Source organism: Nicotiana attenuata, chromosome 6, assembly GCF_001879085.1.
Source record: "Nicotiana attenuata strain UT chromosome 6, NIATTr2, whole genome shotgun sequence".
In the NCBI taxonomy this organism is placed as follows: Eukaryota; Viridiplantae; Streptophyta; class Magnoliopsida; order Solanales; family Solanaceae; genus Nicotiana; species Nicotiana attenuata.
In genome coordinates, this window is record NC_031994.1 from 84,322,150 (window position 1) to 84,341,195 (window position 19,046).

Here is a 19,046-nt window from a genome sequence, read left to right on the forward strand (position 1 = left end):
TTCTCCTGCTATAGTGTTAACTAGCTATTGTATGTATCTAGGAGGTTGGGAAATGATGTGTAGTTGAATATGTTATCGGGAACAGAGAGAAGATCATGTGAATGTATTTATAGAGATCTAATTGGCTGCCTGCAGGGAGGATTTCTCTTAATTGTTCAAATCTGATCATATTATGAAATACCAATAAAATGGCTGTAATTAAGCTGCACACAAATGAGTTGTGAATGTGCAGATCACCTTATCTCTCGCCGTCACCAACGGCAACAGTCACATGGAAATTGAAAGATTGAAAGTTTGTAAGCAAAGTCAAATTATTGCAAGGTCAACTTATCAAAGGGTGAGGAGGCGGATGTATGCCTTTCAATATACGTATATATAACACATTTAACACCTAGATCCTTCTAGTGGCGAAATTAGGAATTTCCCAAGGTATTCAAATTTGAAAGAACGGTGGTCAACTGACCACTCTTATGACCATGTGGCTTCGCCACTGGATCCACCTATGGTAACTACTTACATGTATGGAATGTTTAAACCACCGAGTGTTTACACCTAATCAATCAGTTTAATCTTAGCAGTTAAAAATTAAGATTAGAATACGTATCATGGTCAAGTGATAAATAAATGTGTGAAGATATCTATACAGATTGGTTTAATGTAAACACCCAATGTGGTAAAGTTTTTGCCTTCGGGGGATTCAGCTATTGCACATTATATACTAGGTTTAAATAAAGCATTTTATCTAGGGTCTGAAACGTGATAAAAAGATTCCAGTATTTAAGATTATCTTGGGTACGAGAGGAGTGGATCGTAGGACTGCGTGAACGTGGCCAGAAAATGAACGAAAAAATGACAGCACAAAATATTGCGAAAGAGAAGGCGGTGTCTATGAATAGAAGTTAGCGGAGAAAAAGAGAGGGAAAACCTCGCATGGCCTCGTTGCTTTCTTTATTATTAACCTTATTGATTATGCCTTAGGCAAGACGTCTTGTAACTAGAAAGCTTACGTTTTATGAAACTTATTCGTGTGGATTTTTGAATGTCATAGTGATTTGAATATTTCATTTCACTTAACTTCTGGAGGGGATTAACAATACCTCTGTTGTTCAATAGCAAAAAAGAAAAAAAGAAAAAAAAGTGTCCCTCCCTAATTAAGTGGCAACCAAGTTGGAGTGTATGGCAAGTATGCACTAGGCATACGTACGAGGTTGATAAATGATAACCCAATAGTTGCTTTGGGCCGTTTTAGACGTGCCTTACATTAGGATGAGTCTTGAAACAAGTTCCAACTTAATTTATTTGAACACAAGGGCGGATTCACCTTGCTTTAAGTAGCGGTGTCATCTCGACACCTCTTCCTTAGAAATTTATTGCATATATATGTATAACTGTGGAAACAAAATATGAATAAAGTAGGAAACAAAATATGAATAAAGTAAAATAAATGACTTCTTTTGCAGAGGTTAAAAATATAATAGGTTCAATAGACCATAAATTAAGTTTAATTTCTAAATTCTCGTATGTTCATTTCTCACCAAATGATTGTTCGCTGGTGAACTGCCTCTTTCCTCTCAAGGAGGTTGAGGCCTTGAAGGTTTGAACCTCAGTAAGTACAGCGTGCTGTCTCTAAAATTTCTTTGCCTTTATCTGCTGCTAACACTCTGTTTGGATCATTGTTCCCCATCGTTTTATAATATATTGTATCGTATTGTATTGTATCATATCGTTTTTATGAATACAATGTTTGAATAGATTGTATTGTTTGTTATTGTTAAATAATATTTTGCTGTTTGGTTTGACTGTATCGTACTGTACTGTAGCTGATAAATTTACTAAAATACCCTCAATTGTTTAAATATTAGATTTATCAAAAAATACGCATAAAAATAATTTTAAAAAACAAAACAAAAGAAGGCAAAACACCTTAAGAAAGCATAACAAAGGAGTGAGACAGAAGAAGGCAAAACAAAGGAGCACAGCTAATTAATATTGAGTTAAAAGCAAATTAGGAGAAAAAATAAAACAGAAGGCGGCAAAACACCTTTAACGTTGGCGGCAGAAGTTCTGGAAAAAAATAAAGTAGTTTATAGGTTGGAGATTTGGAGTTAAAATAGCAAAAAAAGCTAAAGGATAAAATAGAATTGTGGAGTAATAAGTTAGGGCATAATTGGAAAGAAAAATACGAAACAATCCCACCACACCAAATCGGTTGTTTCAACAAAGGGGACTTTTCATTATTCCGGAACAATGAATTTAACAATACAATACAACCAATTTTAATGAAACAATCAAAACAAACATTGTTTCAAGATGACAATACAATATGATACAATGGGGAACAACCATCCAAACAAGTTGTAAGAGTTAAGATGTCAGCAACCCCAAGTTTGAACTGTCGACCTCTTATATCAATTAACAACAACTAAACCAATGTACCCAGATCCCTTTCAATATATAATACTGATAAAGTTTGGATTGAACGTTAATCGGTGAAAATCTACATCTACCTTGGGTTCATATGGGTCGTTAAGAGAGAAAAAAGGATTTTCTCCATATCATTTATGTGTAAATGAAAGTGTTGTCCCTTTACAATACACCGACCACTTATCTGAAATGGGCTCGGCCTGCCTAGCTAACTAATGTAAAGAGGTACATAAATACCGGAGTGGGCTTCTGGGCTCAAAGTAAAATAAGAAGTCCAAAACTAAGTAATAGCATTTGCATATATCTCAATAACCCCCAACAAGTTGGAGGGTGAGACAACCCCAACTTGCAAAGATGCAAATGATGAACAGCTCCATCCAAGGGCTTAGTGAACATGTCAACAAGCTGAGTTGCACTGGAAGTGCGTAATAGCTGAAGCATACCCTTATTCAACTTGGTGCGAATAAAGTGGCAGTCCAACTCAATATGTTTGGTGCGTTCATGGAAGACATGGTTCTTAATAATATGTATGGCTACCTGGTTGTCACAAAACAACCTAACAGGAGAGCAATTGGTAATGCCAAAATCAGATAGAAGCATGCAAACCCAAGTAATCTCAGCAGTGGTCTTACTCATAGACCTATATACTTCCAACCCACTAAACTCCCCCCCCCCCCCCAGTAGGATACAAAAACCACCGATAGACTTCCGACTATCCGGGCAAGGCCCCCAATCACTATCATAATAGACACTAAGAGAGAGGTCAGAGGAGGCATTATATAAAACTCCAAAATTAGGGGTACCCTTGAGATACCTGAGTAGACACAATGCAGCCTACATGTGAGGAAGGCAAGGTTTCTGCATAAACTGACTTAAATGTTGCACGTCAAAACAAATGTCAGGTCTGGTATGGGTTAAGAAATTAAGTTTACCCACCATACACCTGTAAGTTTGAGGATTAGGTAGGGGATTACCCTGATCAGCTTTCAACTTATCATGCATTTCAAGATGAGATACAACTGATGAGCAATCAGAAGAATGAAATTCTATGAGCAAATAATGCACAAACTTCTTCTGATGAAAGAGCACACCATTTCAAAATATAAGACTTCAATGCCCAAAAAGTAGTTAAGTTGACCTAAAACCTTTTTTTTAAAATTGATCATGGAAAAAAGTTTTAATAGCAGGGATTTCATACAAATCTGTCCCAGTGATGAGAGTGTCATCAACATAAACCACTAGAATCACAAATTCATTACCAGAACCACTAGTGAAAAGGGAGTAGTCATTTAAGGAATGCACATACCCTCTAGAATATAGTGATTGAGACAACTTGGCATACCACTGTCTTGAAGCTTGTCTCAAACCATTTAAAGATTTCTTGAGTTTGCAAACCTTAGAAGTAGAAGGAGAAAGGCTTGAGAATGATGGTGTACAAGAAGAAACAGAAAGACGAGGTGGTATTTTCATGAAAACTTCCTTATCTAGGTCCCCATTCAATAAAGCGTTATTAACGTCTAGCTGAAATAATGGCCATTTCCTTTTTGCAGTTATAACAATTAAAATTTTGACAATAGACATTTTAATAACAGGTGAAAATATTTCATGAAAGTCTATGCCTTCAACCTGTGTGTCACCCCTCACCACAAGTCTAGCCTTATATCTTTCTACGCTCTCATCAGCTTTATACTTAATTTTGTATATTCATTTGCAGCCAATTGGCTTTTTGCCTTTAGGTAACTCAACTATATCCCAGCCCCATTAGCCTCTAATGCCTCAAACTCTCTTCTCATAGCATCCTTCCACTCAGGGACAATTACTGCCTGAGATTAAGTATTAACCTCAAATACATGATATTCACTAAAACTGGACACAAAAGTGGAATTAGCAGACCTGGAACAATTTGATGAAAAGTTTCAAACATAATTCTGCAGGTAAGAAGAAGGATTATGGGGCTTGGAGGATCTCCTCAATGGAGGAGATTCAGAATTATGAGTAGAAGAAGAGGAAACTAGAAAAAGAGGGGGAAGCAATCGCAGGCACCTCAGAATCAGGACAGTCAGATGAAAATTAGTTGTGAGAGTTAGAACATACAGTTGAAGAAGCAAACAATAGAGATAAAGGGGAACTGGATGGGGACAGGTAAGATTTAATCAGGAACTTGAGAGGAACTCTGCTTAGCAGAGTGGTCATAACAAGGAAAAAAGGGCAAATTGGACATGGTAGGAGAGATAGTACCTATTTGAACAAAGAGGAATATATGTTCATGAAATATGACATCTCTGAAAATAAAACAGGTTTTATCCTGCAGGTCATACAGCTTATAGGCATTCTTTCCAAAAGAAAATCCAAGAAATAAACAAGGAACAGCTCTATGATGCTCTCTATGAGGTTCTGGAACAGTGGAGTAAGACAAATATTTAAAAGCTCTAAGATTGGAATATATTGGGGGTTTGTTATATAATCTCACAAGGGCTTTTGTCTTTTAAAAGACTACAAGGAAATTTATTTATCAGTTAGGTTGTAGTTAGAATGCAATCTCCCTAAAGCCTAAGAGGGAGACCAAATTGAAAGAGAAGAGCTCTTGCAGTCTCTAGGAGATGTATATATTTTGTTTCTACAATTTTATTCTGTTGTGGAGTATGAGGACATGTTGTCTGATATAATATTCCCTTTTTAGAAAAAAAAAATTGGACTCAACAGTGCTAGATCCCAACTATAAGGCATTGTGACTCCTTACATTTTGAACTTTTAATTGAAAATGAGTTTCATCCATGACAATGAAGGTTTTTAAAAGGTCAAAGTCATTACTCTTGGCTCCCATTAAGTGAGTCCAAGTGGCTCTTGAAAAGTTATCAACAATGATTAAAAAATATTTGGAACCATTGTGTAGGTGAGTGGTATGGTCCCCAAGTGTCAATGTGTACCAATAGAAAAGTATTTGTGATTTGTATACTATTATCAAGAAAGAGCAATCTAGTTTTCCTGGCTAGTGGGCATATTGGGCAAGAAAAAGATTGCTTTGAAGATAAATGTGAGCCAATCATAGAAATGTGTTTCGTTCTAGAAAAAGGTATATGCCCAAATCTATAATGCCAAACCACATCCATTTTATTGATATTATTCAAACTTGTATCAATATTTACATGTCTCTTACCAGAACCAACATCATTGATATTTGCATTAGTATTTACATTTACATATATCTCAGGAATAGCACAGACATGAGAAATAATAATAGGATTAACAGTACAAGGAGTGCATGATGTCGTGCTGGCAGAAGCAACATGAGGTAAGAGTAGCTTGTAGAGATTGTGATAGGGTTGGGCATATATCGGATATAACCGATAGCCCAAACCGATAAAATATTATTGGGTTATCGATATCAGATTATTTGATAAATAGTTTGATGATGATTTAATGTTAATTGACTATTGGGTTATCGGTTCGGGTTTATGTTTGCCAAATTTTATTAACAGTTTAACCGATAGTCCAATAAGCTTTAACAAAATTATAATTTACCCACTAAGTATATAAAGCCACCTTATGGCTTCATTCTCTCATTCTCTCAATTCTCTCGGAAATTACTCTTCATCTCCAGACCTTAATCCTTAGAGTAAGTTTTAAACTTTTCTGAATTTCTCAACTTAATTCTTTAGTTGAGATTTTTATTTTAAATTTTAAAGAATTAATTGTTGATATATTTAGTTTTTCTATTTGTTTCTTTAGTATGTACAAGATTAGGATTTTATTATTTTCTCATAAATTATGCCCGCCCTTAGTGAGATAGTTAGTAAGATTAGATTGTTGAATGTTTTATCCCTTACTCCTACTAACTTATAACTTTGAAAATTGAGATCATTCATTAGGATTTTCAAATGCAAAGAAAAGTTTCTTTTCTAAAGTTGATATTTAATGTCTGTTTTTTTGGTTTCCCATCCGGTTTTCGATACCCGCATTGGAGCCTGACTATATCCGGATTCGCGCCGCATAGGGCCCAGCGCTCCTTATCAAGGATTTTTTTCATACCCAGGGCTCGAACCTGAGACCTCTGATTAAGGGAAGAGGAAACATAAAGTACATGATAAATTGTGAAATTTGGATGTAAAGTCAAAATCCTACTAAGTGAACATTTATCTTGTATCCAATTGAAAGGGAAAGGCACATGTAGTCTTTGTAGGTTAAAAGGTTAGTCTTTATGTGAAGTCATATGGTCAGAGGCTCCAGAACAATAATCCAAATAAAACTATCAACTTGTGAAAGCATACATGAATTGATCAAAATACTTTCTGATAACATCTTACACCAACAAAGTTAGTAGAAGCCATAAGAATAGGAGTAGAGGAGGAGTCAGCAGAAACATGGGACTGTTGCAGTAACACCATCAGCTGGGATAGACTCAGGACCCACAGTAAGAACCACAGTGGCAGGAGGACCGGGAGAATTCACTTCAACACGAGCAACAGTCTTTCTACTGCCAGACCCCTTAGTGAACTTAAAATAGGGAGGATACATATGCAATTTATAGCACTTATCAATAGTATGACCTAGCTTCTTACAGTATTTGAGGTAGGGGATTTCTGAACTTCAAAATTAACTCTAGAAGGAAACCCATTTTAGACACACTAGCATTTAAGGAGTCAGATGTAGGGAGAAACAGAGGAGAGGTAGAAACATGCCTCTGCTTCTCATTTGACAACAATATATTGTAGATAGTGCTCACAGAATGAAAGGGCTTAATCATGAATGTGTTGCTTCTAGTCTGCACATATGTATTATTTAGCCACATCAGAAATTGATAAACCTTCTAGACATCATCATCCTTCTGGTAATCGGATTTAAAACCACGGTTACTACAAGATATGACTCTACTAATTAACAAACAAGTTTAATATTTCAAAATCTATCTAATTAACTTAGAAGAAAAGGGCCAATGGGTCGAAACATCATCGACAAAAATGAATAAAGTGATTTAGGTTCCGTAAAAACTAATAATGAGAAAAGATTAATGTTAGCCCAAGTGAAGTTTGTTTTGATGATTGATAAAGGAACTCAAGCATGAACCAGGTCCATACATAGTGTACACAGACACGAGCAAATTCAAGCACTAGGCATGCACTTTAAAGAGATAAGCTTAAGTGGATGTATCAGATATCTCGTGATCGAAAAGTTGCATAAATGATAAGGAGAAGACTCCTTACTCAAAGAGAACTCTATCTAAGATAAGGGAGGAGTTAGAAGTTGAAGATAACTAGAACTCTTCCACCAAGGAAGAGTATAGCATTAGAACTCTAGCTATTTTCTATTTTACTAACTCTATAAATTGCAGGATGTTCTCATTTTACAGGCACGCACAAACGCTGAATTTAAACGTGAGTTGAGAGCAAATAGCAAGGCATTTTGCAAACAATTCTTGTGTGATTCAAGTATGCGAACCTGAAGCTACATGAACCAGATAGAAGAACGAGTTCCAAGTGTCTGTCTTTTATTCTAGTTTCATTGTAGTAGGTGTTTCAAATTGTACCTTTCAGATTTATCTAGAAGCAATGTACTAGGTACTCTGAGTGTTGTATTCAAGTTAGAGTTAACTTGAAGTGGTCGCAACAACTAGAGGCTGGTTGCCACAACGGGATTAGAGGTAATCCTTAGGTTTACAAAGAGTTTTGTAATGCTATTTTTGCTCAGTGATTTAGTGAAGTGTTAGAGAAAATCCTACTAAGAAGTAGGTTGTGGTCTTTTTCACCTTTTGAGCTGGGTGTTTTTCACGTAAAAATACTTGTGTTCTTTACTTTTCGCATTTATTATTTCTGCAACAGTAGTAAAGGAACACATAGAAGAACTATGTCATTCTATAATCTGTGTACGCGAAAATTGAACACCACACAAATCACCCCCTCTTGTGTGTCATTGAAGTATAAAACTTTGATTGGTATCAGATTGGGTTATCCTTGAAGAGGCAATCACCTTAGGAAAAAAACAAGATGAGTGCACCACCTGGAAATTGGGAAGGGCAATCCACTGCTATGCCACCACTCTTTAATGGACAGTACTACTCTTTGTGGAAAAACAAGATAAGAGATCACATTATAGGAGAGGACTATGAGCTATGGGATATTGTCACCGATGGTCCACTGGCTACCTTGAAGAAAAATGCTGAAGGAGTAGATGTGCCAAAGATAAGAGCGGACTGCATTGCTGAGGACTTGAAGAAGTGGGAGAAGAATACTAAAGCCAAGAAATGGCTTGTTTGTGGACTTGGTCCAGATGAGTACTGCAAAATCCAAAGTTGTACCACAGCTAAGCAAATCTGGGACACACTGCAAGTGGCTCACGAAGGAACACCTCAGGTGAAGAGATCCAGAGGAACTCTTCTCAGTATTAGAACTTTGCTATGAATGAAGGAGAAACCATTCAAGAAAAATTTACACAATGTTCACTACACTGACAAATGAGCTAATATCTCTTGGAAGGATTATTACTGAAGAATATAGAGTCGAGAAGATACTGACTAGGGTTTTGCCTATCACTTGGGAGAGCAAAATCACTGCCATCCAGGAATCTAAGAATATTTCCACTCTCCCACTGGATGAATTAATTGAAAATCTCACTACTTATGAACTTAGAAGACAAACCATGAAGATAGATGTACCTAAGAAGGAAAAGAGCTTGGCATTCAAAATCACTGAAGGTTCTGATCTGGAAGATGATGAAATGACCATGATCACCAAGGACTTCAAGAAGTACCTGAGGAGAGGAAAGGGTTCTTCAAGAAGTGGAAGCAATAGCAAGTCAAAAGCTCCTGAGAAGCAAACCAATGATGGTTGCTACAAGTGTGGAAATACTGATCACCACATATCAAGAACTGTCCTTTATTAATGGATGAAGGAAAGAGCTGCACGAAGGAATAGGAAGAAGGAACATGTTCAACCTAAGAATAGCAACAATAAAGGATAAACCAACGCTATGGTCTCTTCTTGGGAAGAAAGCTCGGTTGAAAGCTCTGATGATGATGATGAGGATGAACAAGAACTTATGGCCATTGAAGAATCTGATGAAGAAAATGAGGTAAGTGTTGTTCATCTCAAAGACAAGATTAAATTGTTGTCTAAAGAAAAGTTATGTGAGTTACTACTAGAACTAATTGATGAATCTAAGGATGTAAACAACAAAAATGAACAACTATCTAAAGAGTGTATGATTTTGAAGGCTAAGTGCAAAAACCTGGAACTTAGGGTTAGTGAAACTGTAAGTGAAAATATTGTGTTAAAGAACTAGGTTCATGCACTTGACTCAACTGTCCTAGAGCTTAGATCTGAAACTCTAAAACTGAAATTAGGAACAGGTAAAAAGACAGTTGATCACACACAACTCACCTTAGAAGAAAATGTAGGAAAAATGAAAGATGAGTTGTACAAAAGGGATGAGAAAGTAATATTCTAAAGGAGATTTAAGCAAGGTCAAGTATGAGCTAGGCAGAACTTGTAAATGGAACAGGTCCTCCAATGCACTTTCATGGCTACAAGAACACCATAGTAGCAACAGAAGAGGAGTTGGCTTTGGGAACCCGACACCTATGTGGGATCCCAAAAGCAAGTACCTCACACTTTATGAGAATAAGATTTGCACACATTTTGGTAAAACAGGTCACCATAAAAGTCAATGCGCAGCAAAAGAAAAGGCAAGTCAAAAGAACAAAGAATTTGTTCAAGGGAAGAATATGCTACCAAGTTGGGCTAAAAAGAATTTGATTCATCCTTTTGCCTATAGAAAGGGACCCAAACTAGTTTGGGTTCTTAAGACTAACCCCTGATTTCCTTTTGCAGGTCTAAGTGAAGGGGAGAAGCCAAATAAGGTACATGGATAGTGGCTGCTCAAAGCATATAACAGGAAGCAAGAACCAGTTCCTTTCACTTGAGGACATTAAAGGAGGTAATGTCTCCTTTGGAAATGGGAAGAAAGGTGAGATCATTGGTGTTGGAAAGGTAGGTAATACTGGTTCTCACTCTATTGAGAACGTATACTTGATAGAGTGACTGACGTACAGTCTAATAAGTGTATCACAATTGTGTAATAGAGATAACATGGTAGCATTCACCTTTACAAAATGCTTCGTGATTAATCTTACCACTGACAAGAAAGTTTTGCAGGGAAAAAGAGTGAACATCATATATGTTGTGGATCTATCCACACTTTCAGATGATGAACTCGCTTGCTTAAGTGTGTTAGATAATGATCCCCTCCTTTGGCACAAGAGACTTGGACATGTCAGTCTAAGTCAACTCAACAAACTAGTCTCCAAGGACTTGGTGATAGGGCTGCCTAACATTAAGTTCAAAGAAGATAAAGTTTGTAAGTCTTATGCAAAGGGGAAGCAAGTAAGATCCTCTTTCAAAAGCAAGAAAATGGTAAGCACCACAGGGACGACGGAGCTAGTCCATATGGATCTATGTGGACCAATGAGAACACTGAGCAGAGGTGGTAAGAGATATGTTATGGTGCTTGTTGATGATTACTCTAGGTTTACTTGGAAACTATTTCTAACATCTAAAGTTGAAGCATTTGATATATTCACTTCTTTTGTTAGAAAAACTCAGAAACAACTAGATAATCAACTTGCATCAATTAGGTCTGATCATGGTACTGAATTTGAGAATGCTAAATTTGCTGAATTTTGTGATGAGCACGATATAAACCATAATTTTTCTACTCCTAGGACTCCACAACAAAATGGAGTAGTTAAAGAAAGAATAGGACATTGGAAGAAATGGCTAAGATTATGCTTCTTTCTAGTAAACTGCCCCATAGTTTTTGGGCAGAAACTATGAAAACTGCATGCCACATCATAAATAGGTGCATGACTAGACCTCTTGTTGAGAAGACTTCCTATGAGTTACTTAAAGGGAGAAAGGCAAATATATCTCATCTTAGGGCATTTGGATGCAAGTGCTTTGTGCACAATAATAGTAAAGACTCCCTAGGTATGTTTGATCCCAGAAGTGATGAGGGAGTATTCTTCACATAGTAAAGCTTATAAGATTTACAACAAAAGAACTATGTATGTAGAATAAAGTGTACATGTGGTTTTTGACGAAACTAATATTCTTTCTGAGAGGTAAGAACATGATGATGAAGCAATTGGGCCGGTAAGAAACTCAAATGAAACCATAGCCCAGACTGAAGTTGAACGAGAGGAAGGAACGTGTGATAGAACAGGTCCTTCCACCCACGACAAATTGACAGGAGTAACTGAACAAAGAGGAACTGATCCTCAAACCTCTAAGGAATCTGCCCATGAACTTGTTCCTCAACAACAAAGCATTGAAGGAACATCTAGGGGAAATCAGCTTGTCGTGAAACCTTACAATTATCAAAATTCTCATCCCATTGAGAACATAATTACTGATCCAACCTTGGAATCAAAACAAGATCTTCTTTGAAGAATCTTTGTGCTTTTCATGCTTTTTTTATCTCTTATTAAACCTAAAAATGTAATTGAGGCCTTGGTGGATGCAAACTGGGTGAATGCAATGCAAGATGAACTCAACCAATTTGAGAGAAGTTAAGTTTATCATCTCGTACCAAGACCCAAGGACAGATCAGTAATTGGTACAAAATGTGTCTTTAGAAACAAACTTGAGTGAAAATGGAACAGTTACAATGGAGAAGGCAAGATTGGTGGTTCAAGAATATAGTCAAGAGGGGGGCATAAACTATGATGAGACTTTTGCTCCAGTTGCAAGATTGGAAACAATTAGACTCTTTATAGCCTTTGCTGCTTACATGGAATTCAGTCTCCATTAGATGGATGTAGAGAGTGCCTTCCTCAATGGCTATCTAAAGGAGGAAAGTGTTTGTCAAGCAACCTCCGGGCTTTGAAATCAAGGAATATCCTAATCACGTGTACAAGCTTGACATGGCACTTAATGGGCTCAAGCAGGCTCCAAGAGCATGGTATGAAAGATTATCAAAATTATTGCTTGAGCATGGCTACAAGAGAGGTAAAATCGATAATACTTTATTCTTGAAAGAATAAGGTAAAATCTCTTGGTAGTTCAGATATATATTGATGATATAATCTTTGGAGCAACTACTGATAAGTTAAGTAAAGAATTTGTTAAACTAATGGTGAGTGAATTTGAAATGAGTATGATAGGTGATCTTAATTTCTTTTACGCTTACAAGTTAAACAAAATTCAAATGGAACAATGATCCATCAGCAGAAGTATGTAAAAGATTTTCTTAAAAGATATAAAATGGATGATTTCAAAGAAATTGACACTCCTATAGCAACAGCCACAAAATTGGAAGTAGATGAACCTGGTTCATCTGTTGATCAGAAGTTGTATAGAGGAATGATTGGCTCTTTGTTATGTCTCACTACTAGCAAACCTTACATTGTTTTCAGTGTAGGCCTTTGTGCTAGATTTCAAGCTAATCCAAAGGAGTATCACTTGATTGTTGTCAAGAGGATCTTGAGATACCTAAAAGGAACCACTGATCTTTGACTATGGTATCTAATAGGTAGTAACTTCAACTTAGTGGGATATGTTGATGCTGATTATGCAGGTTTTCTTGTGGATAGAAAGAGCACCTCAGGTATCGCATATTTTTTTTTACTGATGGCTTGTGTCTTGGGCCACCAAAAAGCAAAATTCAGTGGCCTTACCTATTGCAGAAGCTAAGCATATTGTTGCTGCCACATGTTGTGCTCAATTGTTGCGAATCAAACAACAATTAATGGACTTTCGAATTGATGTAGGTTGTATCCCCATCTTTTGTGATAACACTAGTGCAATTAGTATGACCAAGAACCCGGTTCATCACAAGAGAACTAAGCACATAGATGTTAGGCACCACTTTTTGAGGGAAACTATGAAAAGGGTTTGATCACTGTAGAATTTTGTGCTACTAACAAGCAAATAGCTGACATCTTCACAAAAGCTCTAAGTATAGATCATTTCGAAAGGAATAGGTTAGAATTACGGATGATTAAGATCACCTAAAAGGAACCAATTCTAACTCAAAAAATGGTTAGATAATTTGTAAATTTTGTACATAATTAAATTAGATTTTGCTCAATTTCATACTTTCAACTAGTATACTCTTGTGCCATGTGCTAAAATGTCTCATTAATCTATAATGATATTATCTTTAGTCTCTTGGAATATTCAGACTTACACAAGAGATCTCTCAGTAAAGAACCTTATTCATCAAGATTACTTGGTACGTACTCTCCGCTCTGCATATTTTGAAATAATTATATTTGGATTATGATCAAAAGGGGAGTCCCATTTAATCCTCACCTTCCTTGAGCTTATCCATTACAAAATGAGCCAGTTTCACCCAAAGAGAGTCCTAAAATTCCATAAGTGCCTAGATTCTAGGGTGAGCCCTCAACGTCTTTTCAAACTAACTCCCAGTTTGATTAGACTTTTGAGCTTCTGAAAAAGCATTTGTTACCCAATTAAATTCTCCCTCTTTATATTGATTTGGCCTTAGCTGTTTCTTAACTTCTAAATTTTCAGCCGCCAAATAATTCTCTCTATCTTCTCTCATCTTCTAAAAACACACATACTCATCTTCTCTCATCCTCTAACCATCAATGGCTAACATATCTGGAAATCCCTCACCACTACCCAAAGAATCCACACCCACACCTTTAATCATACCTCTCTCTAAGAAAGGAAGATTCAAGATACTTGCTTGTAAGACAGTGGTAGGGAAAATTATCTAAGAAGTTAGATGAACAATTGAAAGCAAGCCAGGCAGAAGAACCCCAAAAATCTAATGAATCATTTAAGTCTGCTACTGAGGGGGAAGAAACTATTTCTTCTAAAATAGAGCAGGTAACATCTGATCCTAAAATTACATCTGAAATAATCTCGGAGGTTGCTAAAAATTTTGAAAATAGGTTTGTTCTGGTGGGAGCTATTGCTGGGGTTAAAACTGGTAGTAAAAACCAAAGGAGAAAAGAAAAAGAGAGTGAGGGTGCTCAAGGTGATGTGAGGGGAAAGGGAAAACAAGTAGTGTTTGAATCCTCACCCACTCCTGTTGGTTTGACTGAAAAAATAGGAGTTATGGTAGTGTGGATTGAGGAATCTGCTGGAGAGGAAGAAAGTTTGAGAGAAAAAGGGGGTAGTAAGTCTGGAGAAGCTACTGAGGGGTTGGTTAGGTTGGGGAAGAATGTTGAAAAACCTGTCCCATTAGTATAGGAACCCCTCGAAGACCTACTGAAACGTGTCTCTAACAACTATAACCTAAAAAGGAAAAAGAGTTCAGGAGTTAAAATACCTGGAACTACAAGGGCAAATAAGAAGAGAAAGGCTGCCTCTTCTATCCCTGTAGAGACTCCTCCCGCAAGAGGAAGAGCTAAAGGAGTAAGAAGAAGCAGAGTGAGGCTGAACTTGAAAAGGCCTTGAAAAAGGTAAAAGAAAAGTTGTTGCGAAGGGAAATAAAAAAGAAAGTGATCCAGTTGAGGCAGTTGAAATTGAGGGGATGGACCTGGTCCTTCATGATGAAGAGGAGGCAGAAGAGGTGGAGTTTGTGACTCCAAAGGCAAAGAAAATAAAGACTTCCAAAAAGAAGTCTGTAGAACCTTCTACCCTGGCAAAAAGAACCAGGTCTGCCATGAAGTCTAGAAAAGCGAAAGTAGTGGAAGAAGAAGAAGAAGAAGAAGAAGAAGAAGAAGAAGAAGAAGAAGAAGAAGAGGAAGAAGAATCTAATGAAGAGAAGGACAAGATGGTTAATTTTGGGAAAAGAACCATCTTGAAAGGTAGACTCCTCAGAGACTTGGAGGAGGAAGGAATGATGATGCTGCTGGAAAAACTACAATTGTAGGTTGGAAGGACATGGTCTTTCAGATAGATGGAAAGCTTACCATAGCTGAGATTGTGGAGTTCATGAAAAATTACGAGATAAAAAATGGCAGAGTCACCAGTGTGGTAAAGGGGTAACTCTGAGCTTTGATGACAAGGAGTTGGGAGAAATTCTGGGAGTACCTGTTGAAGGGTACAATGACTACAAAAATTTAAAATTGCCAAGCCTAGAAAACCTCCCCACATCACTAGCCATTATAAGGAAGTTTGGTGACAATGAAGAAGAGCCTCAGCCCAAGGCTATATATAAAACTGAGATGAAGCCACCCCACAAAGTGTTGTTCGAATTTATTAACCAGGTTGTGCTGTCTAGGCAGGAAAGGAGGCACATTGCCACATTCATGGACCTGGTCCTTATGGAATGTCTAGACAGTGGAAGGCAAATCAATTTGCCTAGGTTTATCATCCAGCTTCTTGATAGGGTTTTGACTGGCACCAAAACTCATGCCATATCCTATGGTTTTATTCTCACGGATGTACTTGGTGACTTCAAGGTACCCATCAAGAAATGGGAAGTTGGTACAAGCAAGGATCATGTTGGCGCAAACACTTTGACTGCATGTGACTATGAGGTCCATACCACTTCCAAAATCCTGGTTCATCTGAGAAGGTACATGTGAACAACAAAGTGCGAGCCTTGGTACAAGGGAGTGGGGCTAAGGATGCTGAAATTTGAGAGGTTGAAGAAGAGGATGACTGAAGTAGAAACTAAGAGGGATGCTCTCATGGCTGAGCTTACAAAGGAGACGGAGAAGAATGATGGCATTCTTCATGATATGCTGAAGCTACTTCAAGCCAAAAACAAAGAACCTGGTCCTTCCCAGCCTAGTTAGACAAACCAGTAAACCAGGTGGGATTTTGTTTTGTTCTTTTTACTCATTATACAGTATTTTTATTTCTCTTTATGCTTTGTGGATGACTAGTATCAATGACATTCAATTGTTTTTGTGCTCTAATTGTTTGTTGATATTTCTTAGATGGGATGATAAATGATGTCTGACTCCATGATTGCATTTAAAGTAGCCCTAGTGGCCATGAGTAACACCTATTAAAATCTGGTTATCTAACATAATTATCCAACTTTTCGATGATACCAAAAGGGGAAGAAAGGTTGTACTTTTTACTGTGATGTTTATAATCTAATGAACCTGGTCCTTGATGATTTGTGACTTTAAGATGGAAAGTGTTCTAGCATTGTGTTAATGTTGAGTTGAATTGACACAGGGCCTATGCTTATAAAAAGCATAGAGTTTGTCATCATCAAAAAGGGGGACTTTGTTGGCCTAAATGAAGTTTGTTTTGATGATTGACAAAGGAACTCAACGATGAACCAGGTCCATACACAGTGTACACAGACACGGGCAGATTCAAGCACAAAGAATGCACGTGAAAGAGATGAGCTTAAGTGGTTATATCTCATATCTCCTGATCGAAAATGTTACATGAAAGAGCAGAGGGACTCCTTACTGGAAGAGAACTCTATCCAAGATAAGGGAGGAGTTAGAAGTTGAAGATAACTAGAACTCTTCCACCAAGGAAGAGTATTGCATTAGAACTCTAGTTATTTCCTATTCTACTAACTCTATAAATTGCAGGATGTTCTCATTTTACAGGCACGCACAAACGCTGAAGTTAAATGTGAGTTGAGAGCAAAATAGCAAGGCATTTTGCAAACAATTCTTGTGTGATTCAAGTATGCGAACCTGAAGCTACATGAACCAGATAGAAGAACCAGTTCCAAGTGTCTGTCTTTTATTCTAGTTTCATTGTAGTAGGTATTTCAAATTGTACACTTCAGCTTTATCTAGAAGTAATTGTACTAGGTACTCTGAGTGTTGTATTCAAGTTAGAGTTAACTTGAAGTTGTCGCAACAGCTAGAGGCTAGTTGCCACAACGGGATTAGAGGTAACCCTTAGGTTTACAAGGAGTTTTGTAAATGCTGCTTTGGCTCAGTGATTTAGTGAGATGATGGGGAAATCCTACTGAGTAGTAGGTCGTGATCTTTTTCGCCTTTTGAGCCGGGTATTTTCCACTTACAAATACTTGTGTTCTTTACTTTCCGCATTTATTATTTTCGCAATAGTAGTAAAAGGAACACATAGAAGAACCAAGTCCTATAATCTGTGCTCGCTAAAATTGAACACCACACAAATCTCCCCTCTTGTGTGGCACTGAAGTATAAAACATCAATTAACAATTCAAAATTATCATTCGAATGATTATGATGTAATAAGAACAACATAGTTTTAAAAAGAATCTTTTCAGCCTCAAAATCATAATTTTTTGCAACGAAATTTTATGGTCATCAATTACGTCAAGTTAATGCTGAATTTGCTTACTTATTTAAATATATGCCAATATTGCTTACGAAATATTTACATAAGCCACGGATTGAACACAATGACTGTTGACAGGTAAATGCTGGTGAAGGCTCTCATAATTTTATTAACATTTATTTGGTCACCCCTGTTACTATGAATTTTGAAACCAGGAAATCTTTAAGTTATAATTTTACCCATTATAAGAGAAATGTCACATGAATTATTTGTTTCTACATTTTGAAAGCAAATTACAGAGAGAAAATAACAGAAGTCTGTTTTCTGTTCCAAAAAGTGGGAGATGGAAAATAAAACAGCAGAATAAATTACACAGGTGAATCAGCTAAGAGGATGAAAGATTTTTGGTAAGAGCTAAAGCATTACTAGTTAACTGGGCAACATTAACAATGTAATTTCTAATAGTTGCCTTAACTTTCTCATTCATGTTACCATTTCCTTCAAACCCATCCATACAAGTATCTTCATCTGTCAAAGCAGCACTTACCCAAGTCATTACATTCCCCATTTTCTCTTCAAAATCAGGCCCATTCAAATTCTTCATCTCTAACAAAGATTTCTGAAGTTCATCCACAGAATCCTCCATGTTTTCCACACAGTCCGTTAAGGCATGTGTTTCAGCTGGACCCAAGTCTTGCTCTTTGGACATCTTTGAAATCTTATTTGTTGTTGATTTAGCCCCTTTTAGGCTCACTGTAAGTGCTGCATTAGCCAATTCTTTAGGGTTTGTTTGGATGGAGTTTGAGTAAGGTGAAAGTGTTTCAACGCACAATTTGGTGTACAATGTTATACCGCAAGAGTTCGTAATGAACTCAGAAGTATTGGTTTCTGATTTTCTGGCGAGGTCTCGTGTTGCTGTTGCTGAGCATATTAAAATGGATGTTATTAAAATGAAGTAGAAAAAGGAAATGCGGATAGATGCAAGGCTATGGCAATTAGGACAATGTAGAAATGAAAGAGCAGAGGGATCCATATCCAAATGATGGGGCAAAATGGATTTGGGATGAATGGTTGGGAAAAGGTCCTTTGCACTTTCTTATAAAGGATACAGTGTTCCTACTTTATTTTATTTTAATACTTGTTGTGCATATACATGTTATGGGGCTCATTTTACGATCACGGGTTTTGGTTTTGATATATTGATTGCTATATAAAAAGGAAAAAGGAAAAAGTGGATAGCACGGAGTACTTAAAGTGAACGATATTCAATGAATTAATATTCTCATCCCAAATATCAATTCGTAGAATTAAGGGTAGCAATTTGAGTCTAAACTTATTTAATTCGTTCATATTGTTTAAGGTTGGATTGGTTATTAACTCGTCCATTTGTTGAACTCAGCATATTTTAACCTAACCCATCTTAGCTCATTTAAAGTTGGGTTGATTTTTATCCCAAATTGATCCATAAGT

General features: G+C 36.9%; 1 protein-coding gene across 1 annotated transcript; it reads right to left on the reverse strand.

Annotated features, from left to right (window-relative positions):
* On the reverse strand, positions 17,796 to 18,725 carry LOC109228353 (21 kDa protein-like). Its single transcript, XM_019393503.1, has one exon. The coding sequence runs from the start codon at positions 18,607 to 18,609 to the stop codon at positions 17,962 to 17,964; it is 648 nt and encodes a 215-aa protein (XP_019249048.1). The 5' UTR covers positions 18,610 to 18,725; the 3' UTR covers positions 17,796 to 17,961.

Coding starts and splice junctions, on each gene's coding strand:
- LOC109228353 (XM_019393503.1), bottom strand. CDS start 18,609: ATGGATCCCTCTGCTCTTTCATTTCTACATTGTCCTAATTGCCATAGC.